This window comes from Macrobrachium nipponense, chromosome 28, assembly GCF_015104395.2.
Source record: "Macrobrachium nipponense isolate FS-2020 chromosome 28, ASM1510439v2, whole genome shotgun sequence".
Classification (NCBI taxonomy): domain Eukaryota; kingdom Metazoa; phylum Arthropoda; class Malacostraca; order Decapoda; family Palaemonidae; genus Macrobrachium; species Macrobrachium nipponense.
In genome coordinates, this window is record NC_087217.1 from 47725894 (window position 1) to 47743416 (window position 17523).

Genomic DNA, 17523 nt, shown 5'->3' on the forward strand with positions numbered 1-17523 from the left:
GAGCCACCACGAGTGCCTTTGTTGGGGGCAGGGGGTAGCGAAAGGGCGGCGGGATATCCATCGGAGAGTGGCCCTCGAGCACCCTTCACTCTGCCACTCCGACGAAGGGGCCAACTTCACCGCCGCCTCCTCCTCCTCCACCTCCTACTACAGCTACTCCTCCTCCCACGTACTTCCCCACCTCTCTCTCTCTCTCTCTCTCTCTCTCTCTCTCTCTCTCTCTCATTTACTGTCTGATTTTCTCCTTTCTCGTCGGGTTTGATTTCATATCTCTATCTCTCTCTCTCTCTCTCTCTCTCGGACAAATTATATGAAAGTAAAAAATAAATTATAAACAATTACTCTCTCTCTCTCTCTCTCTCTCTCTCTCTCTCTCTCTCTCTCTCTCTCTGAAGGACAAGATTTAAAAAAGTGAAAATAAAAAAATTATTAAAACAATATATTTCCTTACGATTTAATACATATCTGTAGCTTCTTCTCTCTTCTCTTCCTCTCTCTCTCTCTCTCTCTCTCTCTCTCTCTATACAAACAAAGCTTCCCCGACATTTAAGAGAAAAACGTCTAATGAAATCGGAACGGAGGAGGTTAATAAAACAAGGACATAATTCGGAAGACGGCAATGCGAAGGGTGAAGAGAGAGATGTGGGAGAGAAAGAGAGCCAGTCTCCACGATATAATAACAGCCAATTTATTTATTGACGAGCTGCTGAAAAGGATACGACATTCGATTCGACGTCCCCGCATCACGGAATCGATCCGAGGTCACGACGGCGGGTCCATTTCGTGAATGTTTATTTATTTTTTTTTTACTTTCCAGTTGTATCTAGGTTGTAGGACAGATGACTAGGCGACAGAAAAACAAAATAACAACCATTATAACCACACAACACACACACACACACACAAATATTTAATTAATAATATATATATATATATTATATATATGTATTATACATTATATATATACATGCATACACATATATATATCATATATCACACACACACACAACACACATATATAGATATATATATATATATATATAGTATATATATATATATATAGGTATATATATATGTATGCTATATATATATATATATATATAAATAATATATATATATATATATATACATACATACATACACTATATATATCATATATATACATATATATATATATATATATATATATATATATATATATATTTATATATCATACATATATATATAAATATATATGCTATATATATTATATGTATAACTGACTCACGAAAATTCGGAACGTGACGAATATATAAATGACGGCAAAAAAAAATCCACGCAGGGAAGTGAAACAATGGAGTCACCGCTGCGAGTCCTTTCGACTTCCCGTCTTATGGGCTGCTATGAAGCAAGAGTCCGTGCCAGCACAAGGCGGGCTGAATCTAAGACGACGACTGGATTAGAGCAATAAGTCGAAAGGCCTAGAAGCGGTTACTCCAATTGCTTCAGTTTCCTTTGGTGGATTTTGCAATATATATGTATATATATATATATATATATATATATATAGATATATGTATAGTATATATAGTATGTATATGTATGTATATGTATATACACATTATGTCTATGGCATATATATATATATATCATATATATATATATATATATATATATATATATATATATATATCCCTTAATTCAAGCAATAAAATTGATTTTTTTAACTAGCATATTCGTTATTATTTAATTTACACTACTTATGAGAACGTGATACATTCTCAAGAATATTCACAATCAATTTATTTCAAGGTTAATTTAATTACTTGGGAATTCTATATCACGATGTTTACAAATCACATGAATGTCTTATAAATCATATTATATGATATGTATATATACGTGTTTACATTTATATATATACATATATAATGTATATTTACATTATATGTATAAATACATTTCTATATATATATATATATGTGTGTGTATATATATAAAAACGTAGACATATACGTACCTGCATACATACATACGTATGGTAGACAGCATCTCAAATCTGTTCAGCGAACGACCACACAATTACGACATCTCAGTTCCAAACCATCCCACTACTATTGCTCCCCAACCTCCCCCCTTCCCTCCTTCCCACCCCTACCCCAAAACCCCAAAACCCCTGCCCTTACCCCCGCCCCCACACAAACCAGATCACTAAACACTCCGAAATCAATAACTTGCATATCATGAATCGAGAAAGTAAATTCAACGTTTTTTTTTTTTCGACATCAGCAGCAGCAGAGCGCAGGCAATACGAGTCATGGGAGGGAGGAGGAGGAGGAGGAGGATGAGGAGGAGGAGGAGGAGGAGGAGGAGGAGGAGGAGGCATTACCTACCAATCGATAATCATTTACTATATTTAGACATCTGATATGGATCGCTTTTCGGACGGCGAGGGGGAAATGGAGAAAGGCAATCATAAAACTCCTTGACTCTGTGAGGCTGCTGTGGCTGAATTAGGCATGAAAGAATCGAGAGGTATTGTCTGTAAATAAATAAATAAATACTAAATAGAGGTAATTAACAAAAGCTTTGGCGTGTCAGGACACTTGCTACCTGAATCCAACTACTGCCCTGGCTACTACTGAAACTGTTTTATTATTATTATTATTATTATTATTATTATTATTATTATTATTATTATTATCATTATATTACTCAGAAGATGAACCCTATTCATATGGAACAATCCCACCAAAGGGGCCACTGACATTAAAATTCAAGTTTCCAAAATATATGGTGTTCATAGGAAAGATATTATTATTATTATTATTTTATTATTATTATTATTATTATTATTATTATTATTATTATTTATTTTTATTATCTTTTTTTTTTGCTCTATCACAGTCCTCCAATTCGACTAGGTGGTATTTATAGTGTGGGGTTCCGGGTTGTTGATGAGTCCAGTCCAGCCACTTTTCTTACTGTGTGTGCCGTTTCTAGGAGCACACTCTTCTGCATGAGTCCTGGAGCACTTCAGCCTCTAGTTTTTCTAGATTCCTTTTCAGGGATCTTGGGATCGTGCCTAGTGCTCCTATGATTATGGGTACGATTTCCACTGGCATATCCCATATCCTTCTTATTTATATTTTTAGAACTTGATACTTATCCATTATTATTATTATTATTATTATTATTATTATTATTATTATTATTATTATTATTATTATTATTATTATTATTATCATTATTATTAAAATAATGCAAAAGATGAATCCTATTCATATGGAACAATCCCACAAAGGGACCACTGTCATGAAATTAAAGAAGTAATGGAAAGTAACTGGAAATAGAGAAAGAAGAAATCACTTATTAGGAAAGAGAAAATGGGGAATAGTTTGCCTACAGCAGTTGAGGAATCCTCTGATATCCAAATATTTAGGCTGCAAGCAAATTCATTCCTGCTTTCTGCTGCTGCTACTGCTGCTGACGTCTCTCCTGAATTTCAGGTGTACCTATTTTATTATCTATTTCCTCATATTTTTTTACCTTTATCACCTTTTCATATCAATTGTCTTTTCTTCTATACAGACTCTGGGGTTTATCAAGTCTGTTGACTCTGCCTATAAGGGATGTCAGCTGAAAGTTTAGAGAGAGAGAGAGAGAGAGAGAGAGAGAGAGAGAGAGAGAGAGAGAGAGAGAGAGAGAATGTGAAAGTCAAAATATTTGGCTGTTGATTTATCTGAAGCCAGACTTACCGGCCTACTTAAGACGAATCTCTGCCAAGTCATGGGCAAATAAATCAGGGGGCATTTCTCTCCTTGAAGGGCGATGCCCTATGAAAAAAAAAAACAAGACGGAGAAAGTGTGCGTCAATGAAATAGAAGCAAATGGAGCCGAGTAAACGAGAAGGCACATTTACGTGACCTTTCTTGAAGGCAAATTCTTATCTTGGAGGGGTGGTATCTCTCTCTCTCTCTCTCTCTCTCTCTCTCTCTCTCTCTCTCTCTCCTCTCTCTCCTCTCTCTCTCTCTCTACTTCGTTCTTCTCTCTCTCTCTCTCTCTTTGGAGGACACACAAATCATTTAAGTCAAACATTTAACGCAGAAAATGAGTTACAATGACTCTTAGTATGATTTCATACATATCTGTGGCTTCGTCTCTGCTCTGTGTGTGTGTGTGTGTGTGTGTGTGTGTGTGCGTGTGTGTGTGACGGACACAAAACATGAAAGAGAAACATTTACCGCAGAAAATAAGTTACAATGAATCTTCGTTAGATTTCGTCTCTCTCTCTCTCTCTCTCTCTCTCTCTCTCTCTCTCTCTCTCTCTCTCTCTCTCCTGTGCATTTCTAAGCTCATCTATTAATTTCTTCTCAAGCAATCTTTCGCTGTGGACTCTAGAGCATTAACTGTTCAATTCCATTCCTCGACTGGGTAATGTTGGGTCTCCTTCCCTGACTTCTTAATCATCTTGTTTTTGCAAATGCTTGCAAATTCCTTCGCTATCCTCAGCGTTTCCTCTGCTTCATCACCAACTAACACTGCACAATCAGTCAGTAAGCACAGTAGCATCAGCCACTTCACAGTACATTCCCTTACCTAACAAAGCAGTAACTGTCAGTATGTCTGTCTATCTATCTATCTATCTATCTATCTATCTATCTATCTATCTACTTACTGTATATATATATATATATATATTATATATATATATATATATATATTATATTATATATATACATATAATAGAGGATCCCATAAAAACGCCAAAATATAGAGAGAAAATACTATATTTCAGAGACTGCTGTCTCTCTCTTCATCTACCTGAAGAGAGAGAGAGAACAGCAGTCTCTGAAATATAGTATTTCTCTCTATATTTTGGCATTCTTATGGGATCCTTTTATTAGATGGAATTCTGCTGTAACAGGTTTTTGTCATTTTTACATATCATATATATATATATATATATATATATAGATATATATATATATATATATATATAAAACTATACAAAACGTGGGGTTAGACTCATGGTCTTATATTTATATGCATATATAGATATATATCTATATATGTATGCATACGTATATATTATATATAAACATACAACCATGTGGGCTAACCTCACGTGTATACACGACTCTTCAGAAAGGTCCCCATAACCTGACGTAGTTACTAGGGTCACTCTCCCTTCTTCCTAGAGTATTAATGAACGAAACCTCTTGTGAATGAAGTCAACCGCACTGAGACGGGATTATTACAGTTGCGTATACCAGAAACAAGAGCGTAACCTTGACTTGACACGTGCGAACGCCACGTTCGTGAAATCAGAAGAAAGCTAACACAAAAGCGCCATTGATCAAATATTGAATATCTCCATTCAGCGGGAAACTGATAGACGGGTCGATGATAATGTACCCCCACCTCTCTCTCTCTCTCTCTCTCTCTCTCTCTCTCTCGAGAACGATACCAAACATGCCTCTAAATAAATGTCAGTCATCGTCCCTTGCGTGATGACTGCGTAGCATCGCAAATTCCGATGTTCTTCAATGAATCAATCACAAGCAGCAAACACAATGTAATGTAACCCACATCAAATAATATAATTTTCCCCACCGACATCCCTTTATAATTGCATTCTTTCACAAGTCATGAACTTATAAATGTGACTTATACATAGATGCACTTAAAAGTAACTAATAAAAGCTTTTTGGAACAATAATAATAAAAAGTAACTCGTTCGTACTTACGTTGCGAAGAAGACCTGCGAATGATGTTCTCGAGGAAGGTGTTTTGGGGGGCGACGAGCCCCCTCCTGCCCCCCGGCATGACTGGGGGGGCGGCGTGGCGGGCGGCAGGGGGGCGCCTTCACTGTCACGGCTCCCACACCACCAACCCGACTCCAACCATACTACCGGCCCCTGCAGGGAGGAGGAGACGAAAGAAAGAAAGAAACCAGTCACGTTTGGTCTATGACAAGATGGCCGACCACTACACTACTGTTACTGTTATGATCATTCTTGCTACACTTCGGCTTTAGCTAACCATTTTGGTCTGATTCTTGACATAAAAAAAATCTGCATGGAATTTAATTATTGAATAATATTGTAACAGTTAATTTTCTTCAATTATTTTATTATCTAATTAATAATGCTTTTAAAGACAACATGTGCACCAGGAATTAAAGACTTTATTAAAGAATTATTGAAGAATATCATCAAAATCCATGAACATCTCAGGAAATGCTGTAAATAACATAAATAACATTGTGTATTTTCCAGTCTTCAAACATCACATTCGCCGTGCCCCATTACTCACATGTATTCAAATATATGGAAGGCATTTTCATTATTATTATTACTTATTATTATCATTATTAATTATTAAACAGAAACAATTTTGTATCCTTCCTCTATGTATTATATCTATATGCCTCACTCCCTCCATTCAGTCTTCGTTATACTTATGTATACGCACAGAAATACGCACGCATAATACTGAGTATGGCCGTAATTTATACAGAGATAATCTTCTCCCCCTTCTTGATCTCCAGATATATACAAGAAGGGTGTGAACACTCGCTGCTCGGGATACATACTACTAAAGTAGTAGATTCACATCAACCGGGCATTTGATGTCTAGGCCTGTCCCTTACGACGCTCCTGATTGGCTGTTGATAAGCCTATCACAGGGCTGGAAACTCTCAGTCTCTCGAGAAATTTCACATGGATAGGATCCATGGTCCACATCTCCTGAGGGATACGTCTTTCAAAAGTATCCCTCAGGAGAAGTGGAACATACATCCTGCCTATGTGAACTCTCGATAGAGACTGAGAGTTTCCAGCCCTGCGATTGGCTTATCAACAGCCAATCAAGAGCGTCGTAAGGGACGGGCCTAGACATCACATGCACGGTTGATGTGAATCTACTATAAAAGGGTACGAACACATTCGCTGCTCGGGATACATACTATTACTTTCAGACGCGTGGAAGAGAGCAGCGGTCCATGTTTTTGTCAACTTCTACATTTCTTTTTGTGTGTACACACGAAGTGTATGTATATATATATATATATATATATATATATATATATATATATAGATATATATATATATATATATATATACACATATATATACATTGTATATATATAATGTATATATATATATATATATATATATATATATATATATATATATATGCATATATAATTATATATATAATAATAAGTATATATCTATATATATAAAATATGCATCCATACATATATACCATAATAATTATATTATATAAGATAATATTTATATATATACGTATGTGAGTATATTCATATATATATATATATATATATATATTATATATATATCAAAATGTTAGCTGCCCGCATGCATCACAACATTCTACAAAGAAGCCAGTTCAAAGTCCCCGTATTCTAAACATCTCAGCCGCTTGCAAATCTGACCACCAACACGCTTCAATCATTTTCGGCAGAGGCCAATAATTTGCAAACTGTCACACAGCACAAGATTTCGATCAAAACAAAATACACAAAACAAAACAAGGCAGCGAAGCCGAAAACGTAACAAATTATAAATCAAAGAAAACGGGGGAAACAAATCTGCCACCCAAAGCCTTGGGCCTGCACCCAAGCCCTTGGGCCTACCCTCTCCCTCCCCCCTTCCTCTCCCCACCCCCCTCCCCACCTAACAAAACTAAAGGGGAAAAAAATCAGTCGTACACCAATACGGAACGAAGCACGGCACCCTGTTGCACGAGAGGGACCGACAAATGGCACGGATTTGGCACGACAATGAAAATAGATTTTCAAGCTAAAGTATTCATAAAACGACTAGAGAGAGAGAGAGAGAGAGAACTGAGGAGCTGGGAAGCTAAAGGGGAGAACAGAGAGCGCAGATGGACGACCCAGAGAGAGAGAGAGAGAGAGAGAGAGAGAGAGAGAGAGAACTGAGCAGATGGATGAACCATAGATAGAGAGGAGAAGAGATAGAAAGAGAGATAGAAGTACGATCTTTGTTCTATGATCATATAAGAGATAGAGAGAGAGAGAATAAAGGCGTAACAATCGCAGATCTCTGCTCAGAGAGTGTGGAGAGAGAGAGGGAGCACCAGAAATCTATGCTAAGAGAGATAGAGAAGAGAGGAGAGAGAGAGAGAGAGAGAGAAGAAAGTAGCAAACATCCGCAGATCCTGTCTCAATAGAGTGTGGAGAGAGACGTAACGACTCACAGATTCTTGCTCCGTAGAGAGAGAGGAGAAGAGAATGATATATAGAGATAGAGCAGAGAGAGAGAGAGAGAGAGAGAGAGAGAGAGAGAGAGAAGTAACGATCAGTAGATCTATGATCAGATAGAGAGAGAGAGAGAGAGAGAGAAAGGAGTAACAATCAGCAGATCTCTGCTCAAGAGAGTGTGAGAGAGAGAGGTAACGACCAGCAGATCTATGCTAGAGAGAGAGAGAGAGAGAGAGAGAGAGAGAGAGAGAGAAAGGAGCAACAATCAGCAGATCTCTGCTCAAGAGAGTGTGAGAGAGAGAAGTAACGACCAGCAGATCTATGCTCGAGAGAGAGAGAGAGAGAGAGAGAGAGAGAGAGAGAGAGAGAGAGAGAGAGAGAGAGAGAGAGCACAAAGACACAAAACCCTGACAAACAAACTCATGAGAACCCATGAATCAGTTGTGGTGACGCATATAGGAAACTGTGGGGCTTCGCCATTGTCGAACTTTTTCTGCCAACTTCCGACAGCAGCAGTTTTCGTGGCGATTGCAAGAGAGGCCCACTGTAAGCAGACTATAATAAGGCCGAAACTCTGCGAAAACCAATAGGACGCCTCGTCAGGGATCAAACGGGTATATATCGCGGGGCATGTTTATGAAATCAATACAGGAATTCGAGCACACACGAATGAGGGATTAAGTGTGAATAATTCTGGGTTACGGAATCAGGAATCGAGTAGAATTCTGGTATACAGCATCGGGAATCAGAAGGAATTCTGGTATACAAGTATCAGGAATCAACAGGAAATCTGTTACACAAGTATCAGGAATCAACAGGAATTCTGATGTACAGTATCAGGAATCGACAGGAATTCTGGTATACAGTATCAGGAATCGACAGGAATTCTGGTATACAGTATCAGGAATAAACAGGAATTCTGGTATACGTGTATGAGGAATCATCAAGAATTCTGGTATACAGTATCAGAAATCACCAGGAATTCTGGTATACACGTGAATGAGGGATCAAGCGAGAATTCTGGTATACACGTATAAGGAATTGACGAATTCTGGTATTATACAAGTGGAATCAACAGGAATTCTAGTATACACGGATAAGAAATCGACTGGAATTCTGGTATACATCTGGTATACACATATGAGGAACTACATAGGGACTCTGGTTTAATAATATGAAGGATGAAAACATAAATTCCAAAACGCATATTTAGGATTGCATGGGAATTCCTGCAGTCACGTAGGAAGCATCAAATAGGATTCTGGTATCATATGAAGTAATGGACTCGTGCATAATGCTGATATCCCTCTGGCTATCAACATCATATAAATTATTTTATTAATGGCGCAGAATTATAATTTCAGGGCTCGTAGTTTACAAAATAATTGTTCAAAAATAAGAGTAAAAAAAAAAATATTTGCATATTCATAGCGGTCCCTACATGAAACTGTTCCGCTAAAGTCCAGATTATGTTTTTTTTCTGATGATGCATGAATGTATGTGTGCGGATCCATATATATACAGAATAAATGTTGTTTGTTTGTTTGTATAGATGGTGTTTTTACTTTGCATGGAACCAGTATGATTATTCAGCAACGGGACCAACGGCTTTCTACGTGACTTCCGAACCACGTCGAGAGTGAACTTCTATCACCAGAAATACAAATCTCCTCTCACCCCTCAGTGAAATGTCCGAGAATCGAACTCACGGCCACCGAGGTGGCAAGCCGACTCCATACCGACCACGCCATTGAGGCACGTGGCAAGCAAGCTCCCTCAGTGACTAAAGGATACGTCGTAGGAGAGTGATGACGACACGATCTTTCCCGCCGATCACAAGACATTTACTCATCCATTTCGAAGGTCGCCATAGGAAATCGTTCACAGCGGATGTACTAGATAGACGGGGCATCACGCAACACATTGCTAATCGCAAAAAAATATTTATATAAAAACAATTTTAAAAAATAAATAAAAAATAAAAATTGACGATTGACCTTCAAAATAGCAAAGGCACGTCTGATGTTTAGGTAGGGAATTTTATTATAGGCCTTCAGTAGGAATTTGCAGTTGAATTTATAGGTTCCAGTTATTTTACTTTTTTCAAATTACATTAAACTCCGTTGTAAAACCGTTTTTTTTTTTTTACCTACCCTCTTTCTTTGGCTGATATCCACAGAACTTAACGATTTCAAGTTGCCAACACGAAGGGTCATACGAATCAATTTCATTGCATTCACTTCCCGAATGTTATATTATACGCTTTGTTTTTCAATTGTTATAATTAGACTACTTTTTTTTAAGTTAGTCTTTTATCTTTTGACGATTTTTTCCCCTCCTGTCCGTCTCCGTAACCTCAATATAACCAATAGCTTCTTTAAGTATACTTGATTCAATTTTATGTTATTCAAACAGCCACGTGTTTATCTACAAAAAGAGATATATATATATATATATATATATATATATATATATATATATATATATATATATATATATATATATATATATATATATATATATATATTAGAATATAAAACGCTTAAACGGCGGCATTTATGGTTTCTTATAAACTTCTTTTACTGGGAGATGTCAATGAAAAAAATTTACATGTAAAAAAAATATGTAAACGTTTACATTCCACACGAGGAAATTAGTTAACAATACATATCTAAAACTCTAAGCGATTAAGTTTTCCATTGAACAACTTGAATTTTGTATTCTTGTGCGTCATGCGTTGTCGAGACTAGATTAGCTGGAAAAATATCTGTCAAGCATACAATTTGGTAAGGCTGAGATTAAGGATTGCCTTATGCCGGCACGACCCCTTGCCCCAGGGCAGTCCCCGCAAGTCTGGTGAGGTAACTGAGGTTTGAGAAGAGGACCTTGCAGACTCCTCAATCAAGAGAGGCGTCACGCAAGCAACTTTAACATTGCAGTCAATTCTCTAACAATACTCTTCTTCTTCTTCTTCTTCTTCTTCTTCTTCTTCTTTTCTCTCTTTAGAAAATCAATACTCCTTGGGCTGAACGGGGTCGGTGACCTTTTCTTACCATCTAATGAAAAAAGCTTCAGAATTTACTATTTCCTACTGTTTTCCCCGCTCCTATAACCTTCCAATATGAAACAGCTCCAGAATTTTCTATTTCCCACTGTTTTCCCTGCTCCTATAACCTTCCATATGAAAAAACTTCAGAAATTTTTATTTCCCACTGTTTTCCCTGCTCTTATAACCTTCCAAATGAAAAAAGCTTCAGAATTTTATATTTCCTACTGTTTTCCCCTGCTCCTATAACCTTCCGGTCACAGAAGGGGGATTAACTTAGGTAGGGAATCAAGTCCATCTGCTTAATTCAACCTTCCAAACTCTCATTCCGGCCTGGGCTATATGAGGAGGCAACTTATTAGAATTTTGCATTGGCTTTTGCATTGTCACCTTCTAGTCTTCACAGAGTGATTGGTATTTTTTCGGGGATCCGCTACGAATGGTTCTTCTAACCTTCCTAATTCTCATTCGGGCCTGGGCTACGTAAGGCCACTTCCTTGAATTTTAAAACCTTAGCCTCTGCATTAAACCAAGGGATATATAATTTTTTTTTTTAATTCACCTAAATCACTTTTTACAAACCTCAATATACCAAAGGCAAAAACTGGTTACCCTCCACCTTCCTAATCGTATTGGACCCTGGGCTACGTAAGGGCACTTCGGTGAATTCCACATTAGCCTTCGCATCCAAACAATGGCTATATAGTAATAAAAATTGTTTTACTGATTTTTTAAACCTCAAAATACCAAAGGGAAATCGACAGGCGAGTGAAAATAAATCACAAAGGCTAATCAGAACTCTAAAAATAAAATTATCGAATAAATTCACGCACCGCCAATTCACTCATTACACGCAGTCGCAGATATCTAACAAACACGGGAAACTAATTAATTAGAGAGAGAGAGAGAGAGAGAGAGAGAGAGAGAGAGAGAGAGAGAGAGAGAGAGAGAGAAGATTTTGAGCATAACGACAAAACTGGCCATCTCCAGATGCAATAAATCTGGTCGCTCTTTCAGACTTCAATGCGGAGAAAGTTTACGATGAAGTTATTCAAAAAGTCTTCATTATAAAAGTATAATGTACGGACCATTCGTCGAGAAAGATATCTATTAAGTAGGAAAAATATCAGATAATATCAATGACAACGGTGACTGCCCTAGTTAAGAAGCAAAAGAACATAGAGAAATTTATGAAGCGTATAAAAAAAAAAGTCTTCGGTAAAAGTATAATGTATGCAGTGGGTCCTGAATGTATGGGACGTTCGAGAAAAAGGAATCCATTAAGCAGGCAAAATTTCGACAACAATGACACCTTCCCTCATTACGAAACAAGGAAGGAGAGAGAAATTTATGACGAAGTGTAGTAAAGATCCAAGTCTTTGGTCAGTAAAAATATTGCATACGAAACATTGAGCAAGGAAGGGGAATATATCAAGCGAACAAAATATGCAAAAATACCAACGTCCACGGCGCCTCCCAACGTTAAAGAAACATTGTAGCAGAGATATATAATACGAAGTGTATATAAAAAAAGGTCCTCATAAAATTATACAACGCATGCAACATTAAGCGAGAAAAGGTAATGCCTAAGTATGCAAAACTGCAAATAATATCAAAGAATGAAACCAGTGCAGCTAAAATACCGCATCGCCTTTCTTTATAACACGACTTCATTAAAAACTGACACCGAGAGAGATATATATCTCTCTCGCTCAGGGGCTATTAAGCAGTCAAGGTCACCCACCATAAATCACCTTTAGCGAGCAGAGCAACCCTCCACCTGTCAGTCACTCGCTTGTCAATCATTCTTTCCGCCGATACTAAATACGTAATGGAGGCGAACACAGCTGACGGCATTTGCGCGCCTCGATCCTCGCCCAGTGAATGAGATGTGCTTGTCCAGCGAAATGATCGATGGAACCTGGCTACTGTGTGTGTGATGCTGCCCCACAAATCAATCCTTCGGTCAATCGGCACGTTATAAAGCGACCGTCATTGGACGTTTTCAAGCGGCCGTTAAAAGCTCAATCACGGTGTATTTCGAGCTGTCCTCGACTATATATGTCAGTGGTTCGTCTTTGTAAATAAATGTTTTTTATATTTAGGTGTAAAAACAAAGAAAGCTATGAGGATTAATACATAATATTGTTCGTATGTGGGTACGTGTGCCTGATTCATCTCTCTCTCTCTCTCTCTCTCTCTCTCTCTCTCTCTCTCTCTCTCTCTCTCTCACATACACACACATACCCAAAAATCAATAAATATAAATATATATATATATATATATATATATATATATATATATATATATATATATATATATATATATATATATATATTTAAAAACTCACAGCATCTGCGCGTGACTTCATTAAATAAGCGAATACCACAGGAAAATTATAGGCAGAAATCCAAAGCGCTTTCGTCTTTACTAAGACAATGTCTTAGTAAAGACGAAAGCGGTGGATTCCGCCTATCATTTTTCCTGTGGGTATTCGCTTATTATATAATGTATATAAATATATAATATATATTAATAACGGAAACCAGCCGAAAGGTTCATCAGAGCCATTTAACAACTATAATTCCATCCGGGTGTCAGCTATTCCCATGGTACGGTAAATTCAATATTAAAACGATATTTGTGGCCTCATATGCTTTAATATGAAAATGTCACGAGCGTGTAGGTGACCAAAGTACATTTGCAATAAATAAATAACTAAATAAATAAATAAATAAATAAATAACTAAATAAATAAATAAATAAATGAATTACATATTAGTCAAAAGGCAGAGTTCTACCATAATTCCTCGCGTCATGAATACTCTTTAGGGAGGGACCGGGGATGGAGGAAGGGGGGAGGGGTGCTGGTAAAATTGCCCAATGTAATCGCCCTTACAGAAATGCATCGAATATCTTGCCTTGACGTAAAAAAGTAGATTTATCGCTTATCGCCCACCCACCCACCCCGAAAAAAAAAGAAGCATTAACGCGTGTTCTAGCGAAAAATTCAAGTATCAGTTTTGGTTATGAAAATAGGTTATACGTTGTTTTCGCTATTATCAGGCCAGGAAGAAGACGGAGGACGCCGATGTGAAATGGACATGAGATGGTGACGCAAGTCATTGGACCAAAAAAAATTAAAATAAAAAAAAAGTAAAAAATGCGTCGAAGTGTCTCCAGCGCAATCGAGTTTTCTGTATAAAGTACAAAGGCCACCGAAAATAAATGTCTTTCAGTGGTCTCCATTTAATGCTGTATGAGTCCCGGCCCACGATACTTTAACCACGGCCCGGTAGTGGCTTGTCCTATGTCGTTGCCAGAAGCACGATTATGACCAACTTTAACCTTTAATAAAATAATTACCGAGGTTACTGATCTGTAACTTGGTATGCTTGATGATTGGAAGGTAGATGATCAACATACCAATTTGCGGCCCTCTAGACTCAGTAGTTTTTAAGATCTGAGGGCGGACAGAGAGTGTGCAGACGGGTAGACAAATATGCCATCTAAACAGTTTTCTTTTACAGACAACTAAAAAATCACATTCTTAAACTAGTGTAAATTAGCGTGAATTTAAACAGACGGAAATTACGAAAAATTATGGAAGTTCTGTGTAGAGATCAAGTGATGATGAATGGACGATGGGGGGGATGTATGCATATATGTATGTATGTTATATGTACATACACATATGTGTATGTACATATACATATATATTTATTCATATGCATCAGTATATACATATATACATATGCATATGTTTATATATTAATATGTATACATACACATATATTATATACAACACATAATTTCAAACAATGCACATGAAAAATCTACTGACAATACTTGGCAGCATCTCCTCTATACAGGCGGGAATGGGAATGGGGTGTAAGGCCTGCAGCCTCACATCTGCAGAATTGCACAGTCATGAGCAAAGCTTCCTTGTAGAAACTTATTTCAATAAAACAAAAATAGAAATGTATATAACATTTAAAAAATACAGACTTATTTAAAGCCATAGTTACAATGATTATACTGTGCAACAAACTTTAAAAATACATTTTAAACATTTATACTTTCAATATACCAATCCTGGCCACCGAAAAAAAAAAAAAAAAGAAACGCAGATAACAAACACCCGGCCCCCATCCACAAAAAAAAATCACCCCCGACCCACAACCCCGCAAAAAAAAAAAAAAAAAAAAAAAAACTAGGAATTTCTACAACAGGTAATACCTTCAGCACACCGATCTAAGCCACATAAAAAAATAACAAACACCCCCCCAACCACCAAAAGAAATCACCCCAACCCCAACCAAAAAAAAAAAAAAAAAAAAAAAAGTAAAACTAGAAATTTCTGAAACAGGTAATACCTTCAGCACACTGATCTAAGCCACATAAAAAAATATCAAACATCAACCCTCACAAAAAAAAAAAAAAAAAAAAAAAAAAAAAAAAAAACAGGACTGAGAAGTTCTATTTATGAAAGTGTTGCAGGAACACAACCAGCCGCTGCCTGTAAAGTGGGTTAATACGCCAGCACCAAAAAAAAAAAAAAAAAAAAAAAAAAAAAAAAAAAAAAAAAAAAAAACATTAATCTTAATGTCACTTCCTGGGCGTCCTTCAGCCGCAAAAAAAAATAAATAAATAAAAATTTAAAAAAATGAAATAAGTTAAGATGTTCCAAAAGGGGTGTGGTAGGGGGTTAAGAAGTAGCGACGAAAAAATAACCGAAATTCTCGCAAGAAGAGAATGATAGAGAAATAGTATTCAAAAGAGGGGGAGGGGCTTAAAAAACACGTCATGACGTAAATAGGATCGAAATTCTGGAAAAGAGAGAGAGAGAGAGAGAGAGAGAGAGAGAGAGAGAGAGAGAGAGAGAGAGAGAGAGAAAAGAAATTTCTCACAGAGGTGAGGATAAGACTTGGCCGTAAAGGAAGACTAATTAACCATTTTTTGGGACGAAACGACACCGCTGGTGGGAAGTGGAACTTTAAAACCGGGGTAAAAAGAGAGAAAGGTTAAGGAAATGAGAGAGAGAGAGAGAGAGAGAGAGAGTAATATGGCCTTACTAGATAAAAACCAGAACACGTAGGACACAATTATAAATTATTGAAAAATCTAATTGAAAGAGCGAGAGAAAGAAAAGAGGAGAGAGAGAGAGAGGGAGAGAGAGAGACAGAGAGAGACTTACTACATAATGACGAGAACACGTAAGCCACAAATATATATTCTTGATAAATATACTTGAGAGATAGAAAGAAAAGATGTGAGAGAGAGAGAGAGAGAGAGAGAGAGAGACTCGTGGACTTATTAGATAATGACCAGAACACGTAGGACACAATTATCAATTATTGATAAATCTTCTTGAAAGAGAGACAGAAAGAAAAAATGAAGAGAGAGAGAGAGAGAGAGAGAGACTAATGCCCTTACTAGATAATGACCAGAACACGAAGGACACAAATATAAATTCTTGATAAATATACTTAAAAGGGACAGAAAGAAAAGATGAGAGAGAGAGAGAGAGAGAGAGAGAGAGAGAGAGAGAGAGAGAGAGAGAGACTCGTAGACTTCTAGGAAATGATCAGTGGTAACTACTCAAAAATAAGAAAACAGAACAAAAGACAGTAAAAGCAATGTTAAAATCACCTTCTTCATAATATCTATTAATAATTTTTAAAGTGAGGAAAGGAAACAAATTTCCTCAAGAAACAGTGAAAAGCAGTATGAGAAAGAGAGAGAGAGAGAGAGAGAGAGAGAGAGAGAGAGAGAGAGAGAGAGAGAAACTCTCGCACTCGCTTCAATGAAAAGAAAAAAAAATTCATTATACCTGCAACACGACGCAACGAATGAGTCACAGACAACGGCACGCTTTCGTAGCTAAAACACACACACACACACCCACACGAGTCCAAAACACGCCAGCCGCAGACGGGTGAACATGCTGGATGTTCGTGGCCTTTACAGATATATAAAAGTTGATACTATAACTTAACATTTCGTAACGCAGTTGGGGCTTTCTTAATAACATGTCTTTTAGCACTCCAACTCGTGAGGAGAGAGAGAGAGAGAGAGAGAGAGAGAGAGAGAGAGAGAGAGAGAGAGGTGGTGGGGGGGGGGGGGGGGGGGGGGCGTTATTTAACTCAACTTTTCGTACGTGGCTGCGACGTTCATATCAGTACTACAATTCTCAGTACAACAACTCTTGGCGGAGAAGAAAAGAGAGAGAGAGAGAGAGAGAGA

General features: G+C 37.2%; 1 protein-coding gene across 16 annotated transcripts in view; it reads right to left on the minus strand.

Annotated features, from left to right (window-relative positions):
* The window catches only part of LOC135201728 (potassium voltage-gated channel protein eag-like), a 447586-nt gene that overhangs the window by 414367 nt on the left and 15696 nt on the right, over window positions 1–17523 (minus strand). For all 16 annotated transcript variants that reach the window (XM_064230923.1, XM_064230930.1, XM_064230920.1 and 13 more), the window contains exon 2: window positions 5730–5900. In XM_064230923.1, the coding sequence (XP_064086993.1) occupies window positions 5730–5808 (79 nt within the window). In that variant the 5' untranslated portion in view covers window positions 5809–5900. The remainder of the gene's footprint in view (window positions 1–5729; window positions 5901–17523) is intronic.